Source organism: Oenanthe melanoleuca, linkage group LGE22 (assembly GCF_029582105.1).
Source record: "Oenanthe melanoleuca isolate GR-GAL-2019-014 linkage group LGE22, OMel1.0, whole genome shotgun sequence".
Taxonomy (NCBI): domain Eukaryota; kingdom Metazoa; phylum Chordata; class Aves; order Passeriformes; family Muscicapidae; genus Oenanthe; species Oenanthe melanoleuca.
Genome location: NC_079363.1, coordinates 675,290 through 700,282, shown reverse-complemented (window position 1 = coordinate 700,282; position 24,993 = coordinate 675,290). Strand labels below are relative to the sequence as shown.

General features: G+C 65.7%; 3 protein-coding genes and 1 long non-coding RNA gene across 6 annotated transcripts in view; 2 read left to right on the top strand and 2 right to left on the bottom strand.

Annotated features, from left to right (window-relative positions):
• PPP1R1A (protein phosphatase 1 regulatory inhibitor subunit 1A) overlaps positions 1-669 on the bottom strand; it is a 48,019-nt gene extending 47,350 nt beyond the window's left edge. For both annotated transcript variants that reach the window (XM_056515174.1, XM_056515173.1), the window contains exon 1: positions 523-669. In XM_056515174.1, coding sequence (XP_056371149.1) covers positions 523-603 — 81 coding nt within the window. In that variant the 5' untranslated portion in view covers positions 604-669. The remainder of the gene's footprint in view (positions 1-522) is intronic.
• A 4,355-nt stretch (positions 670-5,024) lies between these two features.
• TESPA1 (thymocyte expressed, positive selection associated 1) lies at positions 5,025-13,923 on the top strand. 2 transcript variants are annotated; one of them, XM_056515165.1, is made up of 10 exons: positions 5,025-5,145; positions 8,822-9,012; positions 9,089-9,131; positions 11,052-11,092; positions 11,206-11,259; positions 11,383-11,419; positions 11,719-11,927; positions 12,503-13,038; positions 13,484-13,604; positions 13,818-13,923. In XM_056515165.1, the coding sequence occupies exons 2-10, from the start codon at positions 8,835-8,837 to the stop codon at positions 13,898-13,900; spliced, it is 1,302 nt and encodes a 433-aa protein (XP_056371140.1). In that variant the 5' UTR covers positions 5,025-5,145; positions 8,822-8,834; the 3' UTR covers positions 13,901-13,923. The 2 variants fall into 2 exon arrangements, with proteins under 2 accessions (XP_056371140.1, XP_056371141.1); XM_056515166.1 differs by lacking the exon at positions 5,025-5,145 and adding an exon at positions 6,839-6,893.
• LOC130265866 (uncharacterized) lies at positions 7,351-8,285 on the bottom strand. The gene is made up of 3 exons (XR_008842688.1): positions 7,976-8,285; positions 7,894-7,943; positions 7,351-7,500 (listed from the first exon to the last, which is right to left on the bottom strand). It is a non-coding gene; the product is annotated as an uncharacterized LOC130265866 (long non-coding RNA).
• An 8,611-nt stretch (positions 13,924-22,534) lies between the features above and the next one.
• On the top strand, positions 22,535-24,706 carry LOC130265829 (retinitis pigmentosa 1-like 1 protein). Its single transcript, XM_056515142.1, has 4 exons — positions 22,535-22,589; positions 22,640-23,599; positions 24,232-24,325; positions 24,491-24,706. Exons 1-4 carry the CDS (start codon positions 22,535-22,537, stop codon positions 24,492-24,494), a joined length of 1,113 nt encoding a protein of 370 aa, XP_056371117.1. The 3' UTR covers positions 24,495-24,706.
• The last annotated feature ends 287 nt before the right edge of the window (positions 24,707-24,993 follow it).

Genomic DNA, 24,993 nt, shown 5'->3' with positions numbered 1-24,993 from the left:
GGGGGGACAGGGTAGGACCCCCCGCTCCTCCTCATCCTCATCCTCCTCATCCTCATCCTCCTCCTCATCCTCATCCTCCTCCAGCCCTCGCTGCCCATGGCGGGTCCCAGGGGTCCCCCCAGACCCCCCCTGTCCCTGCAGCCCCCGGGGCGGGGGGAGGTGGCAGGAGGGGGTCGGGGACCCTCGGGGGTCCCCAGACGGGAGCGGCTCTGACGGGAGCAGAGCCCGGAGGGGTCTGGGGGGGACACGACCCGACCCCCACCCGGCCCGGCCCCGGCGGCGTCGCGCGGAGCGGGGACACGGTCCTGGCACCGCCACCCCCTCCCCACGGCCCCGGGGGGCTCTGGGGACAGCGGGGACCCTCCTGGTGTCCCCACAACCGGGGGGGGGGGGAGCGCTGCAGCCCCTCCTGTCCCCGCTGTCCCCGTGTCACCCCCGGCCCCAGCGCTGCCCGCAGCCCCCCGGAGCCCCCCGGGTTTGTCCCCGCGGTGTCCCCGCCGTGTCCCCGCGGTGTCCCCGCACCTGCTCGGCCGCCTCCGGGTCCAGGTGCGGCTCCAGCAGCGGCACCGTGAACTGGATCTTGCGGGGGCTGTTGGGCTCCATCGCGGGCGCGGCGGCTCCGGCGGCTCCGGCGGCTCCGAGCGGCCCCGCCCCGGCCCCGCCCCGGCCCCGCCCCGGCCACGCCCCGGCCACGCCCCGGCCACGCCCCGGCCACGCCCCGGCCACGCCCCGATCCGGGACACGCCCACGGACACGCCCCGCCCCGGACCCCGCGCGAGGAGGGACGGGGGCACGCGGGGATGGACAGAGGGACACACGGACAGACACAGCGACAGACGCGGACAGACACAGGGACAGACGGACAGACACGGGGACACACGGTCAGACACAGGGACACACGGACAGACACAGCGACAGACGCGGACAGACACAGGGACACACGGACAGACACGGGGACACACGGACAGACACAGGGACAGACACGGGGACAGACACAGGGACACATGGACGGACACGGGGACACACGGACGGACACGGGGACAGACACAGGGACGCACAGACGGACACACGGACAGACACGGGGACACACGGACAGACACGGGGACAGACACAGGGACAGACACGGGGACACATGGACAGACACAGGGACACACGGACGGACACGGGGACAGACACAGGGACGCACAGACGGACACACGGACAGACACACGGACAGACACGGGGACACACGGACAGACACGGGGACAGACACGGGGACACACGGACAGGCACAGGGACACACGGACAGACACGGGGACAGACACAGGGACAGACACAGGGACACACGGACAGACACAGGATGGACCCTGAGACAGACAGACAGACACAAGGACAGACTCCAGGCCGCAGGGACAGACGTCTGGCCAGAGGCAGCGCCAGGGGACACAGGACACGGGGACAGACACGGGGCAGGACACAAGGACACAGGAAGAGAGCTGGGACACACGGACAGACACGGGGACAGAAAAACGGACACAAGGACAGGCACGGGGACACACGGACAGACACGGGGACAGAAAAACGGACACAAGGACGGACATGGGGACACAGGGACAGACACGGGGACACACGGACAGACATGGGGACATGACAGACACAGACCACGGGAGGGACACAGGGACATGGACAGACCCCACAGGGACAGGGACAGGGACAGGGACAGGGACAGGGACAGGGGACAGGACAGGGACAGGGACAGGACCCCCCAGCTCAGCCTGGGCACCCCCAAAACTGCTGAAATGGCAGATTTAGGGTTGGAAAGGGGGGACACAGAGTGGAGTGGGGGTGTCCCCAACCCCCCCCCCAAGGGTGGCTGTGTCCCCACACCCCCTGTCCCCCCGAGTGACCCCCGGGGTTTGGGGGCATTGCAGGGCCGGGGGGGGATGTGGGACCGGGATTTGGGGGGTTGTGGGGCCGGGATTTGGGGGTTTGTGGGGCAAAGCCCGGGGCGGGGGTTGTGGGGCCGGGATTTGGGGGAGTTGTGGGGCCGGGATTTGGGGGGTTGTGGGGCCGGGATTTTGGGGGTGATTGCGGGGCCGGGGGGATGTGGGTCTGGGATTTGGGGTGATTGTGGGGCCGGGATTTGGGGTGATTGTGGGGCCGGGGGGATGTGGGGCCGAGATTTTTGGGGTGATTGCAGGGTCCGGGTTTTGGGGGTGTTACAGGGCCGGGATTTGGGGGATTTGTAGGGCCGGGATTTGGGGCGGTTGTGGGGCCGGGATTTGGGGCAGTTTTGGGGGCCGGGATTTGGGTGGTTTGTAGGGCCGGGATTTGGGGGGTTGTGGGGCCGGGATTTGGGGTAGTTTGTAGGGCCGGGATTTGGGGGTTTGTGGGGCCGGGATTTGGGGGTTTGCGGGCCCGGTTCCGGGGGTTTCGGGGCCGTGTCCCCCCCCGCAGCCACGAGTGCGAGTCCCATCACTTATTCATGGAGCCGCGAGCCCGGGCGGCTGCCGGGATCCGCCGGCAGGAATCCGCTAAGTAGGTCAGGAGGGGGGGGGGGCGACCCCCCGAGCCCCCCCCCGAGCCCCCCGAGCCCCGCCCTGCCCCCCCCGAGCCCCCCCGAGCCCCCCCGAGCCCCCCCGAGCCCCGCCCTGCCCCCCCCGAGCCCCCCCGAACCCCCCTGAGCCCCCCTGAGCCCCCCTGAGCCCCCCTGAGCCCCCCTGAGCCCCGCCCTGCCCCCCCCGAGCCCCCCCGAGCCCCCCTGAGCCCCCCTGAGCCCCCCTGAGCCCCCCCGAGCCCCCCTGAGCCCCCCCACGGTCACCGGTCCGTGCTAATCGGGGGGGCCCATCCCCCCTTTATCCGTGGGTCGGGTGGGTTTGGGGGAGGGGTCCCCCCAGGCCTGAGGTGGGGGTGGGCGGCTGGACCCCCCCCAGAATCCATCCCAGCCCCACCCAGAGGGTCGCGGGTTGGTGGGAAAGGCTTTGAGCCCCCCAGGGGATGGGAATGGGATTGGGGGGGTACTGGGGAGGCTGGGGCTGAACTGGGACAAACTGGGAGCCCCCCCGGCCCCTCCCCTCCGGCGGCTGCCTGGGAATGTCAACAACGGCCGCGGGGACACCCTGGGGACACCCTGGGGACACCCTGGGGACATCCTGGGGACACCCCTGGGGACATCCCTGGGGACATCCTGGGGACACCCTGGGGACACACTGGGGACACCCCTGGGGACACCCCTGGGGACATCCTGGGGACACCCTGGGGACATCCTGGGGACACCCCTGGGGACACCCCTGGGGACACCCCTGGGGACATCCTGGGGACACCCTGGGGACATCCTGGGGACACCCCTGGGGACACCCTGGGGACATCCTGGGGACCTGGGGACACCCTGGGGACACCCTGGGGACACCCCTGGGGACACCCTGGGGACATCCTGGGGACATCCTGGGGACACACTGGGGAGACCCTGGGGACATCCTGGGGACACCCTGGGGACACCCCTGGGGACACCCTGGGGACACCCCTGGGGACACCCTGGGGACATCCTGGGGACATCCTGGGGACACACTGGGGAGACCCTGGGGACATCCTGGGGACACCCTGGGGACACCCCTGGGGACACCCTGGGGACATCCTGGGGACATCCTGGGGACACACTGGGGAGACCCTGGGGACATCCTGGGGACACCCTGGGGACACCCCTGGGGACATCCTGGGGACACCCTGGGGACATCCTGGGGACACACTGGGGAGACCCCTGGGGACACCCCTGGGGACACCTGGGGACACCCTGGGGACATCCTGGGGAGACCCCTGGGACACCCTGGGGACACCCCTGGGGACACCCCGGGGACACCCTGGGGACACCCCTGGGGACATTCTGGGGACACCCCTGGGGACATCCCTGGGGACACCCCTGGGGACATCCTGGGGACATCCTGGGGACACCCCTGGGGACACCCTGGGGACATCCCTGGGGACACCCCTGGGGACAATTCGGGGTCGTTCTGTCCGTCTGTGTCCATCCGTCCAGGGCTGTGTCCATCTGTCCATCTGTGTCCATCCATCCAGGGCTGTGTCCATCTGTCCAGAGCTGTGTCCATCTGTCCATCTGTGTCCATCCGTCCAGGGCTGTGTCCATCTGTCCAGGGCTGTGTCCATCTGTCCATGTGTGTCCATCTGTCCAGGGCTCTGTCCATCCGTCCAGGGCTCTGTCCATCTGTCCATGTGTGTCCATCTGTCCAGGGCTGTGTCCATCTGTCCAGGGCTGTGTCCATCCCTCCCAAGGGATCTGTCCGTATTCCTGGATGTCCATCTGTCCATCTTCCTGGGTGTCCATCTGTCCGTATTCCCATCATTCCCAGTCTATTCCCACCATTCCCAGTTTTATTCCCAGTCTATTCCCAGGGTTATTCCCGTTCTTCCCAGGATATTCCCAGGGTTATGCCCATCATTCCCAGATTATTCCCAGATTATTCCCACCCTCCCCAGGTTATTCCCACCTTTTCCAGATTATTCCCACCCTTCCCAGGTTTATTCCCAGGTTATTCCCGTCCTTCCCAGTCTGTTCCCATCCTTCCTGGGTTTATTCCCAGGGTTATTCCCGTCCTTCCCAGTCTATTCCCACCATTCCCAGTCTATTCCCACCATTCCCAGTCTATTCCCGCCATTCCCAGTCTATTCCCATCATTCCCAGGTTTTTCCCGTCCTTCCCAGTCTATTCCCATCCTTCCCAGGTTATTCCCACCATTCCCAGTCTATTCCCACCTTTCCCAGGTTTATTCCCAGGTTTTTCCCAGTCTCTTCCCGCCCTTCCCGGGCACTCTCGGGTCCTTCCCGGCTCCGGCCCCCCCGCCGGGCCGGGCTCAGGGAACGTTTAATTCGGGGCTTTATCCACAAACACTCCCGGGCTAAAAATATCCCGGCTCAGCGCTCCCGGCCGGAGCTGCTTTGCCTTTTTTGACGGGATCGCGCCCGGGGCAGCGCCCGGGGCTCCGCTCCTGTCCCCGCGGGGACCCGGCTCTGGGGACACGGCGCCCGGGGACCCCAAATCCTGCGTGTCCGGATCCGGGGGGCCGAACTCACTCCTGGGGTCCCCAATTCCTGGGAATTCCGGCTCCTTGGGGATGGATGAGGGGACAGGGGCGGCACCTTGGTGGCCGTGAGGTGAGTGCTGTCCCCACGCTGGGGATGTCCCGGTGTCCCGGTGTCCCTGTGTCCCTGTGTCTCGTGTCCCGGTGTCCCGGTGTCCCTGTGTCCCTGTGTCCCTGTGTCCCGGTGTCCCTGTCACCCTCTGTCCCGGTGTCCCTGTCACCCTCTGCTGTCCCCGTGTCCCTGTGTCCCGGTGTCCCGGTGTTCCTGTGTCCCTGTGTCCCTGTCACCCTCTGCTGTCCCCGTGTCCCTGTGTCTGGTGTCCCCGTGTCCCCGTGCTGGGGATGTCCCTGTGTCCCGGTGTCCCTGTCACCCTCTGCTGTCCCGGTGTCCCGGTGTCCCTGTCACCCTCTGCTGTCCCGGTGTCCCCGTGTCCCTGTCACCCTCTGCTGTCCCCCGGCCTGGAGGAGATTCCCGAATGTGGCATCAGAGGCGCCATCCGAGCTCCCAGGGAAAACCTCTCCTTGTCACCCCCCAGACTGGGGTGGCTCCAGTGTCCCCTCCTTGTCACTCCCCAAACTCGTCCCCTCGAAGCCACCACCGGCCGTTTGTGCCCCCCGTGGTGGCCCCGGGCCAGCGGGTGACACCCAGAGAGACCTGGGGACCCCCGGTGGGATGGCACAGCCGGACAGGGACAGAGCACACCTGACAGGCTGGGGACACCTCGGGAGGGTCGGGGACACCTCGGGAGGTTTGGGACACTTCGGGAGGGTCGGGGACACCTCGGGAGATTTGGGGACACCTCAAAAGGGTCGGGGACACCTCGGGAGGGTTTGGGGACACCTCGGGAGGGTTTGGGACACTTCGGGAGGGTCGGGGACACCTCGGGAGATTTGGGGACACCTCAAAAGTGTTGGGGACACCTCAGAAGGGTCGGGGACACCTCGGGAGATTTGGGGACACCTCAAAAGGGTTGGGGACACCTCGGGAGGGTTGGGGACACCTCGGGAGATTCGGGGACACCTCGGGAGGGTCGGGGACACCTCAGAAGTGTCGGGGACACCTCGGGTACATCAGGGATCCGTTGGGAATGTTTCGGACCCCTCGGGAAGGTCGGGGACACTTTGGGAAGACTTGGGGACCCTCTCGGGAAGATCAGGGACCCTTTGAGAAGATCAGGGACCCCTCGGGAGGGTCGGGGACACCTCGGGAGGGTCGGAGGTCCCTCGGTAGGGTCGGGGTCCCCTCGGGAGGGTCGGGGGCCCCTCGGGAGGGTCAGGGACCCCTCGGGAGGGCCGGGGTCCCCTCGGGAGGGTCGGGGGTCCCTCGGGAGGGTCGGGGACCCTTTGAGAAGATCGGGGACACTTCGGGAGGGTCAGGGACCCCTCGGGAGGGTCAGGGACCCCTCGGGAGGGCCGGGGTCCCCTCGGGAGGGTCGGGGGCCCCTCGGGAGGGTCGGGGGTCCCTCGGGAGGGTCGGGGACCCTTTGAGAAGATCGGGGACACTTCGGGAGGGTCAGGGACCCCTCGGGAGGGTCGGGGTCCCTCGGGAGGGTCGGGGGCCCTCGGGAGGGTCGGGGGTCCCTCGGAGGTGCCGGGGGTGCCCGGGCTGCCCCCCGCCCCTCCGGCATCCCCCGGAGCGTTTCCCGCGGCGCTGGCGGATGTGGGGCGACGTTCGCTGTTTGCGCCGTTGAATTTTTTTTAAGTTTCCTCCTCCGAGCTGCAGAGTTTCCTCTCTCCTCCCGCCGCGCTGCCGGCGGATGGGCCGGGCGGGGCCGGGCCCGGCGGGACCTGCGGAGCGCCCGCTGCCCCCGGGGCCGCTCGGTGCGCGGGGATCGGGACCGGGAACCGGGGCGGGGACGGACCGAGCGGTGTGGGGGTGGAGGGAGGGGCGAGGGGTCAAGCGAGGGGGCGAGGGGTCAAGGGAGGGGGCGAGGGGTCAAGGGAGGGGGCTGAGGGGTGACGGGGACGTGCGGGTGACGGGGATATGGGGGTGACAGGGATATGGGGGTGACGGGGACGTGGGGGTGACAGGGATGTGGGGGTGATGGGGACATGGGGTGACGGGGACATGGGGGTGACAGGGACATGGGGGTGACGGGGACGTGGGGGTGACAGGGCCGGGTGTTGACGGGGACATGCGGGTGACAGGGACATGGGGGTGGCAGGGATATGGGGTGACAGCAACATGGGGGTGACAGCGACATGGGGGTGACAGCAACATGGGGGTGACGGGGACATGGGGTGACAGGGATATGGGGGTGACAGGGACGTGGGGGTGACAGGGCCGGGTGTTGACGGGGACACGGCCAGAGGCGATTCCAGAGCCCGGAGCTGATGGGAAACCCAAGGGAGAGGAGCGAGGAGCAGGCGGGATGGACTGGGATGGACTGGGATGGACTGGGATGGACTGGGATGAACTGGGATGAGGCTGGGATGGACTGGGATGAACTGGGATGAGGCTGGGATGGACTGGGATGAACTGGGATGAGCTGGGATGGGGCTGGGAGGGGCTGGGATGGGCTGGGATGAACTGGGATGGGGCTGGGATGGGGCTGGGAAGGACTAGGATGAGCTGGGATGGGGCTGGGAAGGACCAGGATGAACTGGGATGGACTGGGATGAGCTGGGGTGGAGCTGGGATGAGTTGGGATGAGCTGGGATGGACTGGGATGGACTGGGATGGAGCTGGGATGAACTGGGATGGACTGGGATGAGGCTGGGATGGGGCTGGGAAGGACTGGGATGAGCTGGGATGGACTGGGATGAGCTGGGATGAACTGGGATGAGGCTGGGATGAGGCTGGGATGGGGCTGGGAAGGACTGGGATGGACTGGGATGAACTGGGATGAACTGGGATGGACTGGGATGAGACTGGGATGGGGCTGGGAAGGACTGGGATGAACTGGGATGAACTGGGATGAGCTGGGATGGACTGGGATGAGCTGGGATGGACTGGGATGAACTGGGATGAGCTGGGATGGACTGGGATGGACTGGGATGAGCTGGGGTGGACTGGGATGAGCTGGGATGGACTGGGATGAACTGGGATGGACTGGGATGAGGCTGGGATGGGGCTGGGAAGGACTGGGATGGACTGGGATGAACTGGGATGAGCTGGGATGGACTGGGATGAGCTGGGATGGACTGGGATGAACTGGGATGAGCTGGGATGAGCTGGGGTGGACTGGGATGAGCTGGGATGGACTGGGATGAACTGGGATGAGCTGGGATGAGGTGGGATGAAGCTGGGATGGGGCTGGGAAGGACCAGGATGAACTGGGATGAGCTGGGATGAGCTGGGATGGACTGGGATGGGGCTGGGAGGGGCTGGGAAGGACTGGGATGAGGCTGGGAGGGACTGGGATGAACTGGGATGGACTGGGATGAGGCTGGGATGAACTGGGATGAGCTGGGATGAGGCTGGGATGGGATAAAATGGGACTGGGATGAGCTGGGATGGGGCTGGGAAGGACTGGGATGAACTGGGATGGACTGGGATGAGCTGCCGGGAGGGGGCAGAGACCTCCTGGAGCACCCCGAGCCCACCGGGACCTGCCCCGAGCCCACCCCAGAATACCCCAAGCCCCCCCTGACCTGCCCTGAGCCCCCCCTGACCTGCCCTGAGCCCCCCCAGCCCCACCCCAGAACGCCCCCAGCCCCTCCCTACACCCGCCCGTGGAACCCCCGGCGGATCCCCCCCCACCCCGCACCCCCCCGCCCCCTCCCTCACGTCCCTCGTGTCCCCTCAGGGATCCCCCGGCCATGGAGGGACCCTCGGTGCTCGGGCCCTGCTCGTGGCACAAGCGCCGCGCGTGGGTCCGGCAGAGCCGCGGGTGGCGCGGGGGCGAGCGGGAGGACGAGGAGGAGGAGGAGGAGGAGGAGGAAGAGCAGCAGGAGGCGCCCGCTGAGCCCTGGGAGCCGCCACCGCAGCTGGGCCGAGGTCAGGGGCACCCCGGGGTGCGGGAGGGACCCCAAGGCTGGGCTGGGACCCCTCACGGGTGTCCGTGTCCCCCCAGGCAGCGTCTGCAGCAAGATCCGGACGTGGCTGCGGGACTGCGGGTGAGCGGGGACAGGCGGGGTCAGCCGGGGTCACAGCCCGTTTCTGGGGGTCAGCCGGGGGTCACAGCCCATTCCGGGGGTCACCCGGGGGTCACACCCCGTTTCTGGGGGTCACCCGGGGGTAGCAGCCCCATTCCCGGCGGTCACAGTCCATTCCGGGGGTCACACGGCGGCCACCGCCCCATTCTTGGGCGTCCCGGGGGTCACAGTCCCATTCCAGGGGTCACAGCCCCATTAATGGGGGTCACAGCCCCATTCCGGGGGGTCGCAGCCCCATTTCTGGGGGTCACATCCCATTCTGGGTGGCACCCGGGGGTCACACCCCATTCCGGGGGTAGCAGCCCCATTCCAGGGGTCACAACCCCATTTCTGGGGGTCACAGCCCCATTAATGGGGGTCACACCCCATTCCGGGGGGGTCACAGCCCCATTAATGGGGATCACACCCCATTCCCGGGGATCACAGCCCCATTTCTGGGGGTCACCCGGGGGTCACACCCCATTCCGGGGGTAGCAGCCCCATTCCAGGGGTCAAAACCCCATTTCTGGGGGTCACACCCCGTTCCTGGGGTCACAGCCCCATTCCGGGGGTCAAAACCCCATTTCTGGGGGTCACAGCCCCATTCCCGGGGGTCAAAACCCCATTTCTGGGGGTCACACCCCATTCCTGGGGTCACAGCCCCATTCCAGGGGTCACACGGCGGTCACCCCCCCATTCTTGGGCGTCCCGGGGGTCACAGTCCCATTCGTGGGGGTCAAATCCCCATTTCTGGGGGTCACCCGAGGGTCACAGCCTTTTCCTGGTGTCGGGGTTCGGGATTTGGGGTTCGGGGCTCGTGGCCCGGGCTCGGGGTTCGTGGTTGGGGTTCGTGGTTCGGGTTTGGGGTCGGGGTTCGGGGTCGGGTCCGTGGTTCGGGTTAGGGTTCGGTTTGGGTTCGGGATTCGTGCTTCGGGTTCGGGTTTGGGGTCGGGGTTCGTGTTCGTGGTTAGGGTTTGGGGTTCGGGTTCGGGGTTTGGGGTCGGGGTTTGGGTTTGGGTTCGGGTTCGGGTTTGGATTCGGGGTTCGGGTTCGGATTAGGGTTTGGGGTTTAGGGGTCGAGATTCGGGTTCGGGTTTGGGGTCGGGGTTTGGGTTTGGGGTCGGGGTTCGAGGTTCGGGTTCGGGGTTTGGGGTCGGGGTTTGGGTTTGGGTTCGGGTTCGGGGTTCCGGTTCGGGTTTGGGGTTCGGGGTCGGGTCCGTGGTTCGTGGTTCGGGTTCGGTTTGGGTTCGGGATTCGTGCTTCGGGTTCGGGTTTGGGGTTGGGGTTAGTGGCTCGGGTTCGGGTTCGGGTTTGGGGTCGGGTTCGGGGTTCGGGTTCGGGTTTGGGGTCGGGGTTCGGGTTTGGGGTCGGGGGTTCGGGGGTTCCGGGGTTAGTGGTTCGGGTTTGGGGTCGGGGTTCGGGTTTGGGGTCGGGGTTGGGGTCGGGGTTCGGGTTCGTGGTTCGGGTTCGGGTTTGGGGTCGGGGTTCGGGTTTGGGGTCGGGGTTCGGGCTCGGGTTCGGGTTCAGGTTTGGGGTCGGGGTTCGGGTTTGGGATCGGGGTTCGTGGTTCGGGTTCGGGGTTTGGGTTTGGGTTCGTGGTTCGGGTTCGGGTTTGGGGTCGGGGTTTGGGTTTGGGTTCGGGTTCGGGGTTCCGGTTCGGGTTTGGGGTTCGGGGTCGGGTCCGTGGTTCGTGGTTCGGGTTCGGTTTGGGTTCGGGATTCGTGCTTCGGGTTCGGGTTTGGGGTTGGGGTTAGTGGCTCGGGTTCGGGTTCGGGTTTGGGGTCGGGGTTCGGGGTTCGGGTTCGGGGTTTGGGGTCGGGTTCGTGGCTCGGGTTCGGGTTTGGGGTCGGGGTTCTGGTTCGGGGGCTCCGTGGCCCTGACCGGGGCCGTGCTCTGGCTCAGGGCGGCAGCGCTGGACGAGCCGAGACCCGCCGGGCCCTGCGGTACGTCACCATTGTCCCCTCGGTGTCCCCAAGGGCCACCCACTGTGCGGTCCCCTCGGGGGTGTCCCTGAGTGTCCCTGAGTGTCCCTGAGTGTCCCCTCCCGGTGCCGCAGCCGGTGACAGCAGCGGGACGAGCTGCGAGGACGATCTGAGCCTGGGGGCTGAAGGTATCGGGGGTCCCCGTGGCGTCACTGTCACCCCCCGCTTGTCCCCAAGTGTCGCCCCGGGGCTGTGACAGGAGCGGGACGTGTCCCCAAACCGTCCCCGCTGTCCCCGCTCCCTTTTTCCAGCTCCGCTGCTCCCGGGGAGCCGCCAGGCCGCGGGCAGGTGAGATTTGGGGTCCGGGGGGGACATTTGTCCCTGTGTGTGGCGGTGGCGGTGTCACCTCGGGTGTCCCTCCAGTGTCCCCTCCCCGCTCAGGGCTCAGCGGGATCGGCACCTCAGCCTTGGGGACAGCACGGCCTGCAGTGGCCCCTCCAGTGTCCCCTCCAGTGTCCCCCCCAGTGTCCCCCCCAGTGTCCCCCCCAGTGTCCCCTCCAGGTGAGGCCGGGGAGGCTCGGGGTGCTCGGGGGGTTCCGGTGTCCCGCGGTGTCACTCGGGCTGTCGCTGTCGCTGTCCCCCCCCAGCCTGTCGCAGCTGCTGGCCCGGTGCCAGTCGGACGCCGAGGACATCCTGCGCGCGCTGGGTTTTGGGGGGTCGGAGCCGGGGGGCGCCGCCCGGGTCCCCCCGCGCTTCTTCTCGGCCCCGTCCCGCGCCAGCGGCATCGACCTGCGGCTGTTCCTGCGGGCCCAGGAGCGGCGCCGCCACACCGAGGACCCGTGGCTGCAGCTGGCCGGTGAGCCCGCCAGGGCCACCAGGGCCACCAGGGTCACCAGGGTCACCAGGGCCACCAGGGTCCCCAGGGCCACCAGGGCCACCAGGGTCACCAGGGCCACCAATGTCCCCAGGGCCACCAGGGTCACCAGGGTCACCAGAGCCCCCAATGTCCCAAATGTCCCCAATGTCCCAGGGCCCCCAGCGTCCCCAGGGTCACCAGGGCCCCCAATGTCCCCAGGGTCCACAGTGTCCCCAATGTCCCCCTGTCCCCGCTGTCCCCAATGTCCCCAGGGTCCCCAATGTCCCCAGGGTCACCAGTGTCCCCAATGTCCCCAATGTCCCCAGGGTTCCCGCTGTACTCGCTGCCACCGCTGTCCCCTCTGTCCCCAATTTCCTCTCTGTCCCCCCTGTCCCCGCTGTCCCCAGTGTCCCCGCTCTCCCCCGTCCCCAATGTCCCCTCTGTCCCCTCTGTCCCCCCTGTCCCCTCGGTCCCTCCTGGCTTGATGCCAAACGCTCCCGTGCCTCAGTTTCCCCCGACGGGAGCTGCGGGAATCCCCCCCCGAACCCCCCTGACCCCCCCGGTGTCGCCCCCAGGTCGCTTCCAGCAGGTCCAGGCTCTGGCCGCCACCGCCGACTCTTTCTTCTGCCTCTACTCCTACGTGTCGCGGGCCCCCCTGCAGCGCATCGCGCCCGCCCGGCCCTATCGCGACATCCCCGACAGTCCCGAGCGGCCCGGGCAGCGCCTGAAGCGCGCGGTGTCCTCGCTGTGCCTCTACACGGGGGGGGGACACGGCGACATCCCGAGGGGGGGGACCCTGGGGGCGACCCCCAGCACCCCGGGGGCCAGGAGGGATCGCGACACGGGCGCGGCGCTGCGATTGTCGCAGAGACCGAACCCTGTGGCGACAGCGTGGGGACACCCGGAGCGCTGCTGTCCCCACGGCCGGGGGGTTCGGGGCTCGCGGGGGGGCACGAGGGGCGATGTCACCGCCCCCGGACCCCCCCTCGGGGCTCGGTGCCACCAAAGTGTCGCAGCGAGGGCTGGGGGTGACAGCGACGGGACCCCCGGGAGGGTCCCCAAACCCCGGAGAGACCCCCGAGGGGCGGCGGAGAACTTGGAGATGGAGGAGGTGAGGAGGAGGAGGGGAGGAAGAGGAGGAGGAAGAGGAGGAGGAGGAGGAGAAAGAAGAGGAGGAGGAAGGAGGAGAAATAGGAGGAGGAGGAAGGGAAGGATGAGGAGGAGGAAGGAGGAGAAAGAGGAGGAGGAGGAGGAGGAGGGGAAGGAGGGGAAGGAGCTGGAGCGGGAAATGTCCCCGGAGCCTCGGAGGCTTTTAAGGTTTAAATGATTCAGAGTTCAGGGTTTAAATGATTCAGAGTTTAAGGTTTAAAAGATTCAGAGGCTCGGGCGGGGCCCGGGGGGAGCCCGGGTCACTCCCCCCCTCCCCCCCCCACGGTCACTGTCACGCACGGACCGGGCCGGGACGCGCGTGGGGACACCAGGGACACGCGGGGGCGGTGGCGACACCTTTGTGGGGACAGCGGTGACACGCTCGGCCCCGCGCCAACCCCCCGCAGGTGCTGAGCGAGGAGGAGGAGGAGGAGGAGGATGGTGGGGATGATGAGGATGAGGAGGATGAGGAGGATGAGGAGGATGAAGCCGCTCACTGCCCCCATTCCTCCGTCAGGACGCTGAGGAGTGAGTTGGGGGCTTCGCCACCCTCCTGGGGGGACACGGTGCCAGCGTGTCCCCTCCTTGTCCCAACCTTGTGCCCTCCTTGTCCCAACCTTGTGCCCTCCTTGTCCCCCCGTGTCCCGCCCTGTCCCCGCCCTGTCCCCGCCCTGTCCCCCCGTGTCCCCCCGTGTCCCCCCGTGTCCCCCGTGTCCCCCCGTGTCCCCCGTGTCCCCGCAGGTTCCCCGCTCCCCGGTCCCTCTCACCGCCGCCGTTTCGCGGAGGAGCCGCTCCCGCCCTGGGCCCCCCCGAGGGTCACCTGAGGCCACCTCAGCCGGACCTGGGACCTCGGCCGGGTGTCCCAGAGACGTTTTGGACACGCGTGTGACACGTGTGACACCTGTGGTGTGTGTGTGGGTGTGGGTGTGGCACGTGTGAGTGTTCGGCACAGAAAAAACTCCGGACTCGGGATTTCGCCCAATTTTTTGTCCCCTCCTTGTCCCCCAGCCCTGTGGCTCGGGGTCTGCGGTGGGGACGTGTCCCCAACCCCTGGAGACGTGTCCCCAACTCTCGGGGATGTGTCCCCAACCCCTGAGGATGTGTCCCCAACCCCTGGGGATGTGTCCCCAGCTCTCGGGGATGTGTCCCCAACCCCTGAGGATGTGTCCCCAACCCCTGGAGACGTGTCCCCAACTCTCGGGGATGTGTCCCCAACCCCTGAGGATGTGTCCCCAGCCCTTGTGGATGTGTCCCCAATCCTCGGGAACGTGTCCCCAACCCCTGAGGATGTGTCCCCAACCCCTGAGGACGTGTCCCCAACCCCTGAGGATGTGTCCCCAACTCTCGGGGACGTGTCCCCAACCCCTGAGGACGTGTCCCCAACCCCTGAGGATGTGTCCCCAACCAACGGGGACGTGTCCCCAACCCTCGGGAACGTGTCCCCAACCCCTGACGATGTGTCCCCAATCCTCGGGGACGTCACTTGCACTTTTGCCACGTTGGTTGCACTATAGGGGAGGGGTGGGGACCCAATAAAGTCCCCAAGGGATGACGCGGTGGCTGCGTCCGTGTGTCCGTGTGTCCGTGTGTCCGTGTGTCCGTGCGTCCGTGTGTCCGTGCGTCCGTGTGTCCGTGTGTCCGTGTGTCCGTGCCTGGGGGGTGGCATGACGGGGACAGCTCAGGTGCGAGCCCCAGGACATGGGCAAGGAGCCACCGCTGCCCCTTTGTCGCTGTAACCGTGTCGCTGTCCCCGTGTCGCTGTCCCCTGTCCCTGTCCCCGTGTCCCTGTCCCCGTGTCCCTGTCCCCTGTCGCTGTCCCCTTGTCACTGGCCCTGTGTCACTGTCCCCCTATAACTGTCCCTGTGTCACTGTCCCCGTGTCCCTGTCCCCTGTCCCTGTCTCCGTGTCACTGTCCCTTTGTCGCTGTCCCCGTGTCGCTGTCCCCTGTCGCTGTCCCCTGTCGCTGTCCCCTGTCCCTGTCCTGTGTCCCTGTCCTGTGTCCCTGTCCCCTGTCGCTGTCCCCTGTCGCTGTCCCCTGTCGCTGTCCCCGTGTCCCTGTCCTGTGTCCCTGTCCTGTGTCCCTGTCCCCTGTCGCTGTCCCCTGTCGCTGTCCCCTGTCGCTGTCCCCTGTCGCTGTCTCCGTGTCCCTGTCCCCTGTCGCTGTCCCCTGTCGCTGTCCCCTGTCGCTGTCCCCTGTCTCTGTCCCCGTGTCCCTGTCCCCTGTCCCTGTCCGCTGTCCCTGTCCCCTGTCGCTGTCCCCCCCTCCGTGTGCCGGGGGTGTCACCCCCAGTGCGTGGGAAGGGAGATCCGGGAGCTGCCGCAGCCCCGGGGCTGTCCCGTGGAGAGCAGCCAGGGGGATAATCCGGGATTATCCGCGGCCCCTCCGATCCCAAATCCCGGGAGGGGCGGGGGCGGTGCCTGTCGGGATGGATTCGGTGCGTCCAGGATCAACCCCGCGCTGGGAGTGCGACCCCAGGTCTGGGTGTGCAGGGACCCCCGGTGCCATCCCCACCCTGGTTCCCTTCCCATTCCCGTTCCTGTTCCCATTCCCATCCCATCAATCCCATAAATCCCATAAATCCCATAAATCCCATAAATCCCATAAATCCCATAAATAAATCCCATCCCATCCCATCCCATCCATCCCATCCCATCCCATCCCTCCCATCCCATCCCATCCCATCCCATCCCATCCCATCCCATAAATCCCATCAATGTATCCTATAACTCCCATCCCATCCATCCCATCCCATCCCATCCCATCAATCCCATAAATTCCATAAATAAATCCCATCCCATCCCATCCCATAGTCCCATTCCCATTCCTAGGGGATGTCACCAACCCCTGGGGGATGTCACCAACCCCTGGCTGATGTCACCAACCCCTGGCTGATGTCACCGACCCCTGGGGGATGTCACCAACCCCCGGGGGATGTCACCAACCCCTGGCTGATGTCACCGACCCCTGACAATGTCACAGACCCCCGGGGAATGTCACCGACCCCTGGGGGATGTCACCGACCCCCGGGACACCCAGGGCCGGTCCCACCCCACCGGGAGCCAGACTGGGAGCGGGATGGGGTTGGGGACACGCTGGGACATCTCCACCGCGCTCTCCCGAGCTCCAGAACATTCCACGGACGCCTTAGACCCCGCAGCGCTCCCCAGCCGGGTTTTAGGGTTCCCCAGCCGGGTTTTAGGATCCACAGCCGAGTTTTAGGATCCCCAGCGGGGTTTTAGGATCCCCAGCCGGGTTTTAGGATCCCCAGCCGGGTTTAAGGGTTCCCCAGCCGGGTTTTAGGATCCCCAGCCGGGTTTTAGGATCCCCAGCCGGGTTTTAGGATCCCCAGCGGGATTTTAGGATCCCCGGCCGGGTTTTAGGATCCCCAGCGGGATTTTAGGATCCACAGCCGAGTTTTAGGATCCCCAGCCGGGTTTTAGGATCCCCAGCCGGGTTTTAGGATCCACAGCCGAGTTTTAGGATCCCCAGCCGGGTTTTAGGATCCCCAGCGGGGTTTTAGGATCCCCAGCCGGGTTTTAGGATCCCCAGCCGGGTTTTAGGATCCACAGCCGAGTTTTAGGATCCCCAGCGGGGTTTTAGGATCCCCAGCGGGGTTTTAGGGTTCCCCAGCCGGGTTTTAGGATCCCCAGCCGGGTTTTAGGATTCCCCAGCCGGGTTTTAGGATCCACAGCCGAGTTTTAGGATCCCCAGCCGGGTTTTAGGATCCCCGGCCGGGTTTTAGGAACCCCAGCCGGGTTTTAGGGTTCCTCAGCCGGGTTTTAGGATCCCCAGCCGGGTTTTAGGATTCCCAGCCGGGTTTTAGGATCCCCAGCGGGGTTTTAGGATCCCCAGCGGGGTTTTAGGATCCCCAGCCGGGTTTTAGGATCCCCAGCGGGGTTTTAAGATCCCCAGCCGGGTTTTAGGATCCCCAGCGGGGTTTTAGAATCCCCAGCCGAGTTTTAGGATCCCCAGCCGGGTTTTAGGATTCCCCAGCCGGGTTTTAGGATCCCCGGCCGGGTTTTAGGATTCCCCGGCCGGGTTTTAGGATCCCCGGCCGGGTTTTAGGATTCCCCAGCCGGGTTTTAGGATCCCCAGCCGGGTTTTAGGATCCCCAGCCGGGTTTTAGGATTCCCCAGCCGGGTTTTAGGATCCCCAGCCGGGTTTTAGGATTCCCCAGCCGGGTTTTAGGATTCCCCAGCCGGGTTTTAGGATTCCCCAGCCGGGTTTTAGGGTTCCCCAGCCGGGTTTTAGGATCCCCAGCCGGGTTTTAGGATCCCCAGCCGGGTTTTAGGATCTCCAGCCGGGTTTTAGGATCCCCAGCCGGGTTTTAGGATTCCCAGCCGGGTTTTAGGATCCCCAGCGGGGTTTTAGGATCCCCAGCCGGGTTTTAGGGTTCCCCAGCGGGGTTTTAGGATCCCCAGCGGGGTTTTAGGATCCCCAGCGGGGTTTTAGGATCCCCAGCCGGGTTTTAGGATCCCCGGCCGGGTTTTAGGATTCCCCGGCCGGGTTTTAGGATCCCCAGCGGGGTTTTAGGGTTCCCCAGCCGGGTTTTAGGATCCCCAGCCGGGTTTTAGGATTCCCCAGCCGGGTTTTAGGATTCCCCAGCCGGGATTTAGGATCCCCAGCCGGGTTTTAGGATCCCCGGCCGGGTTTTAGGGTTCCCCAGCCGGGTTTTAGGATCCCCAGCCGGGTTTTAGGATCCCCGGCCGGGTTTTAGGGTTCCCCAGCCGGGTTTTAGGATCCCCAGCCGGGTTTTAGGATCCCCAGCCGGGTTTTAGGATCCCCAGCGGGGTTTTAGGATCCACAGCGTGGTTTTAGGATCCCCAGCCGGGTTTTAGGATCCCCAGCCGGGTTTTAGGGTTCCCCAGCCGGGTTTTAGGATCCCCAGCCGGGTTTTAGGATCCACAGCGTGGTTTTAGGATCCCCAGCCGGGTTTTAGGATCCCCAGTCGGGTTTTGGGATCCCCAGCGGGGTTTTAGGATCCCCAGCCGGGTTTTAGGATTCCCCAGCCGGGTTTTAGGGTTCCCCAGCCGGGTTTTAGGATCCACAGCCGAGTTTTAGCATCCCCAGCGGGGTTTTAGGATCCCCAGCGGGGTTTTAGGATCCCCAGCGGGGTTTTAGGATCCCCAGCCGGGTTTTAGGATCTCCAGCCGGGTTTTAGGATCCCCAGCCGGGTTTTAGGATCCCCAGCGGGGTTTTAGAATCCCCGGCCGGGTTTTAGGATTCCCCAGCCGGGTTTTAGGATCCCCAGCGGGGTTTTAGGGTTCCCCAGCCGGGTTTTAGGATTCCCCCGCGGGGTTTTAGGATCCCCAGCCGGGTATTAGGATTCCCGGCCGGGTTTTAGGATTCCCGGCCGGGTTTTAGGATTCCCCAGCGGGGTTTTAGGATCCCCAGCCGAGTTTTAGGATCCCCAGCCGGGTTTTAGGATCCCCAGCCGGGTATTAGGATCCCCAGCCGGGTTTTAGGATCCCCAGCCGGGTATTAGGATCCCCAGCCGGGTTTTAGGATCCCCAGCCGGGTTTTAGGATTCCCCAGCCGGGTTTTAGGATTCCCGGCCGGGTTTTAGGATCCCCAGCGGGGTTTTAGGATCCCCAGCCGGGTTTTAGGATCCCCAGCCGGGTTTTAGGATCCCCAGCCGGGTTTTAGGATCTCCAGCCGGGTTTTAGGATCTACAGCCGAGTTTTAGGATCCCCGGCCGGGTTTTAGGATCCACAGCCGAGTTTTAGGATCCCCGGCCGGGTTTTAGGATTCCCCAGCCGGGTTTTAGGATCCACAGCCGAGTTTTAGGATCCCCAGCCGGGTTTTAGGATCCCCAGCCGGGTTTTAGGATCCACAGCCGAGTTTTAGGATCCCCGGCCGGGTTTTAGGATCCCCGGCCGGGTTTTAGGATCCCCAGCGGGGTTTTGGGGGGATTTTGGGGCCGTTGAGGATGAATCAGTCCCACGGGACGGGGACGCTGCCGCAGCACAAAGCGGCTCCTCTCCCGGTGAGGGATTAACTCGCCGCTCCAGGATCCCGATTCCCGCCCGGGGGGCTCTGGCTCTGCCTCCCGGATCTGCCGGCCCCAAATCCCCGCCCGAGGCAGGGCTGGGCTCTCCTCACCCTCCTCTTCCCACCGGGAAGGAACGGGACGCTCCGAGCCGGCGGGAACGGGGCAGGGATGTGGCACAAATCCTGCCCGGGGCGCTGGGAGGGTGGAAAGCACCCAGGATCCATCGCCGGGCGCGGCTGCCAGGAGGAGGATGCGGCCAAGCCGTGGGAGCCGCTTCCCACGGGAGCGGGAGCTGCAGGGGGGGCAGGGAAGGAGCGGGGGGGGAGCCGGGTTCTGCTTTTGGGGCTGGATTTGGTGCCGGGTGTTCTCCAGCCCCATCCTTAATCCCCAAATCCGGCCCCAGCCAGATCTACCCAGCCCCAGCCCCATTCACATCCAGCCCCAGTTCTACTCCCAGTTCCATCCCCAGTTCCAACCCCAATTCCATCCCCAATTCCAACCCCAATTCCATCCCCAGTTCCATCCCCAATTCCATCCCCAGTTAATCCCCAATTCCATCCCCAATTCCATCCCCAGTTAATCCCCAATTCCAACCCCAATTCCATCCCCAATTCCATCCCCAATTCCATCCCCAGTTCCATCCCCAGTTCCATCCCCAATTCCAACCCCAGTTCCATCCCCAGTTACATCCCCAATTCCAACCCCAATTCCATCCCCAATTCCAACCCCAGTTCCATCCCCATTTCCATCCCCAATTCCAATCCCAGTTCCATCCCCAAATTCCAACCCCAGTTCCATCCCCAGTTAATCCCCAAATTCCAACCCCAATTCCATCCCCAGTTCCATCCCCAATTCCATCCCCAATTCCATCCCCAGTTCCATCCCCAATTCCATCCCCAATTCCATCCCCAATTCCTCATCCTCATCCCCCCAGGGTCACAGCTCTGGGGCCATGTCCTGTCCGTGGTCTCTCCCTGTCCTGTCCATGGTCACTCCCTGTCCCAGCCGTGTCCATCCCGTGGTCACTCCCTGTCCATCCCGTGGTCACTCCCTGTCCTGGCCGTGGTCACTCCCTGTCCATCCCGTGGTCACTCCCTGTCCAGCCCATGGTCACTCCCTGTCCTGTCCATGGTCACTCCCTGTCCATCCCGTGGTCACTCCCTGTCCTGGCCGTGGTCACTCCCTGTCCTGGCCGTGGTCACTCCCTGTCCATCCCGTGGTCACTCCCTGTCCTGGCCGTGGTCACTCCCTGTCCTGGCCGTGTCCAGTTGCCCCACCCCAAAAGGGACAGAGACGTTCCTGTCCCATCCCAGAGGAGCAGCTCACCCCTCCTGTCTGTTTTCCACCAAGGTCTGGGGAACCCATTGCTGGAGAGTGTGGGGGCCTGGGAGGGGCTGTGGGGTGCACTGGGATGCTCTGGGGGTGCACTGGGATGCTCTGGGGTTGCACTGGGGTGCACTGGGATGCTCTGGGGTTGCACTGGGGTGCACTGGGATGCTCTGGGGGTTGCACTGGGATGGTCTGGGGTTGCACTGGGGTGCACTGGGGTGCACTGGGGTGCCCTGGGATGCTCTGGGATTGCACTGGGGTGCTCTGGGGTTGCACTGGGATGGTCTGGGGTTGCACTGAGGTGCACTGGGGGACACTGGGGTGCACTGGGGTGCTCTGGGGTTGCGCTGGGGTGCACTGGGGGACACTGGGGTGCACTGGGATGCACTGAGGTTGCACTGGGGTGCACTGGGGTGCTCTGGGGTTACACTGGGATGGTCTGGGGTTGCACTGGGGTGCACTGGGGTGCACCAGGGGACACTGGGGTGCTCTGGGATGCTCTGGGGCTGCACTGGGGTGCACTGGGATGGGCTCCAGGCCGCTCCGCGGGGGCTCTGCGCACTCAGGAACTGCCCCAGGGCTGTCCCGGGGGGGCGCGGGGCTAATCCGGGCTAATCCTGCCCTGGCACGGGCGCCTGCCCGCACCTGGAAAATCCCGCACGTGCCCAGGTCCCTTCAAAAGGGGCAGAGCGCGCTCCGGGCTCATCCCGGCTCATCCCGGCTCATCCCGGCGCTCCGGGCTCATCCCGGCTCATCCCGGCCCATCCCGGCCCATCCCGGCTCATCCCGGCTCATCCCGGCTCATCCCGGACCTTCCATCCCGGCGCTCCGGGCTCATCCCGGCTCATCCCGGCTCTCCCATCCCGGCTCATCCCGGCTCATCCCGGCTCATCCCGGACCTTCCATCCCGGCGCTCCGGGCTCATCCCGGCCCATCCCGGCTCATCCCGGCTCATCCCAGCTCATCCCGGCTCTCCCATCCCGGCCCATCCCGGCTCATCCCGGCCCATCCCGGCTCTCCCATCCCGGCTCTCCCATCCCGGCTCATCCCGGCTCTCCCATCCCGGCTCATCCCGGCCCATCCCGGCTCTCCATCCCGGCTCTCCCGGCCCATCCGGACCCCAAAGCCGCCAGGATGAAGCTCCGGACGGCGCTGCTGCTGCTGCTGCTGCTGGCCGGGCTCGCCAGCCTGGGCACGGCCCGTGAGCCGCGGGACACCGAGGGGACACGGGAGACACGGGGGGACACGGGGGGGACACGGGGGGGACACGGGGAACACCTGCGGGACACGGGGGGCACACCGGGGGTACACGGGGGAGACACGGGGGGACACGGGGTGGCATCTGCGGGACACGGGGGACACCGGGGGGGACACCGGGGGATACGGGGGACACGGGGGGACACGGGGGGACATGGGGGACACGGGGGGACATGGGGTGGCACTGGGGGAGCAACTGGGGGACACCGGGATGGCACTGGGGGAACACGGGGAGACATGGGGGGGCATCTGGGGGACACGGGGGGGGACACGGGGGGGGACACGGGGGGGGACACCGGGGGACACGGGGGAGACACGGGGGGGGACACGGGAAACACCTGCGGGACACGGGGTGGCACAAGGCGACACCGGGGGGATACGGGGTGGCACTGGGTGGCACTGGGAGTGGCACTGGGAGGGTTCGGGGGTGCGGGACGGGGACCGGGGTGTCCCCAGACCGGGAGGGGTCCTGGGGCTCCCGCCCCCCGCCCAGCGCTGCTCTCCCTCCCGCAGGGCCCGCGGAGCAGCGGAACTCGAGGGGCCTCCTGGAGAAACTCGGGAACATCCTGGACCCCCACGAGGAACCCCCGGAGCTGCCGTTCCCCAAAAATGAGCCCCACGCGCTGCTGGACCCCGAAAATGAGCCCCACGCTCTGCTGGACCCCGAAAATGAGCCCCTGCTGCCGCTGGACCCCGAAAATGAGCCCCACGCTCTGCTGGACCCCGAAAATGAGCCCCACGCGCTGCTGGACCCCGAAAATGAGCCCCTGCTGCCCCTGGACCCCGAAAATGAGCCCCTGCTGCCCCTGGACCCCGAGAATGAGCCCCACGCGCTGCTGGACCCCGAAAATGAGCCCCACGCGCTGCTGGACCCCGAGAATGAGCCCCACGCGCTGCTGGACCCCGAGAATGAGCCCCTGCTGCCGCTGGGGTGGTTGGTGGGGTCGGTGCTGGACCTGGGGGAGGCTGATGTGAGCTCCGAAGAGCCCGAGGAGGCTGAAGAAGAGTCTGAGGAGGCTGAAGAGGAGTCCGAGGAGGCTGAAGCAAGCCCAGAGGAGGCTGAGGAGGCTGAAGAGGAGTCCGAGGAGGCTGAAGGAAGCCCCGAGGAGGCTGAAGCAAGTCCCGAAGAGTCTGAGGAGGGTGAAGAGGAGTCCGAGGAGGCTGCAGCAAGCCCAGAGGAGGCTGAAGCAAGCCCAGAGGAATCGGAGGAGGCTGAAGCAAGCCCCGAAGAGCCCGAGGATCCCAACGCGAGCTCCTCAGAGTCGGAGGATTCTGAATCAAGTTCTGAGGAGCCCGAGGACCACAAAGAGAGCCCCGAGGAGTCCGAGGAGGCTGAAGCAAGTCCTGAGGAGGCTGAAGCAAGCCCAGAGGAGTCCGAGGAGGCTGAAGCAAGCCCCGAAGATCCCGAGGAGGCTGAAGCAAGCCCAGAGGAGGCTGAGGAGGCTGAAGCAAGCCCAGAGGAGTCCGAGGAGGCTGAAGCAAGCCCCGAGGAGGCTGAAGCAAGCCCCGAGGAGGCTGAGGAGGCTGAAGAGGAGTCCGAGGAGGCTGAAGCAAGCCCAGAGGAGTCTGAGGAGGCTGAAGCAAGCCCCGAGGAGTCCGAGGAGGCTGAAGCAAGCCCCGAGGAGTCCGAGGAGGCTGAAGCAAGCCCCGAGGAGTCTGAGGAGGGTGAAGCAAGCCCCGAGGAGTCCGAGGAGGCTGAAGCAAGCCCAGAGGAGTCTGAGGAGGCTGAAGCAAGCCCCGAGGAGTCCGAGGAGGCTGAAGCAAGCCCCGAGGAGGCTGAGGAGGCTGAAGCAAGCCCCGAGGAGTCCGAGGAGGCTGAAGCAAGCCCCGAGGAGTCTGAGGAGGGTGAAGCAAGCCCCGAGGAGTCCGAGGAGGGTGAAGAGGAGCCCGAGCAGGTCGAGGTGGATCCCACCCTCCTTGCGGAGCTGGCCAACATCCTGCAAGGTTTGGACCCCCCCCGCTAAACCCCCCCCGACCCCCGAGGGAAGGAAGAGACGATCCTGGGGTTCAGTCCCTGCTCCTGGGGGGGGGGGGGTTGGCGCTGCCGGGTGAGATGGGAGCGATCCCGCAGAATTGGGAATGATCCCTGGGAACGATCCCTGGGAACGATCCTACATCTCTGGGAACGATCCCTGGGAAGGATCCCATATCCTTGGGAATGAGCCCACATCCCTGGGAATGATCCCTGGGAACGATCCTTGGGAATGATCCTTGGGAATGATCCCATATCCTTGGGAATGATCCCTGGGAATGATCCCTGGGAACGATCCTACATCCCTGGGAATGATCCCCTATCCCTGGGAACTATTCCTGGGAGTGACCCCACCCCTCTGGGGGTGACCCCACACCCCTGGGGGTGACCCCACCCCATTGAGGGTGACCCCACAGCCCTGGGGACCCTGGGGACATTGAGGGTGACCCCACCGCGCTGTCCCGGCTCCGGGCCGGGGGGAACGCGAGGCTCCGACCCCCCGAGGCACGGGCGGGGCTGGGACAGGGACGGTGACCCCGGGACGTGCCGGGAGGGGGGCGGGGAGCCCCTCGGGGTGCTGGAGCCCCCCGGTTTTCCCCCGCAGAGGCCGAGGCAGCCGAGAAGAACCAGGGCGCCCTGTCCCACCTCCTGGACGCGCTGAACTGGCTGATCACGCGTCTGAGCAATCACATCCTCGGGTGCGCACCGGGGCTCGGGCTGCGGCCCCTAGGTCAGCGCCCCCCAAAAAGGGTCCCGGCCCCTCCTGGCGCCCGTGGGGAGGGGGCTGGGGGCGGCCGGGGGGTCCCGGGTGGGGTGGGGAGCGGGCCGGGTTCAGCCCCGCTGTGGTTTGTTCTCTTTTCCAGGTGAGCCCTGAGCGCTGCGGGCGGATCCCGGCTCGTCCCGAGGCTTTTCCCGCTCCGCACGTCCCAAAAACCGCGATCCTGGATAAACCCATCCCAAAGAAACCGATCTCAAATAAACTGATCCTGAATAAACCAATCCCAAAGAAACCGATCTCAAATAAACTGATCCTGAATAAACTGATCCTGGATAAACCGATCCCAAAGAAACCAATCTCAAATAAAGCAGATCCCAAATAAACCAATCCCAAATAAACTGATCCTGAATAAACCGATTCTAAATCATCCGAACCCAAAAAACGCAATCCTGAATAACCAATCCCAAAGAAACCAATCCCCAATAAAGCCGATCCCAAATAAACCAATCTCAAATAAAGCTGATCCCAAATAAACTGATCCTAAATAAACTGATTATAAATAAACCAATCCCAAATAAACCAATCCCAAATAAACAAACCCCAAATAAACTGATCCTGAATAAACCAATCCCAAATAAAGCCGATCCC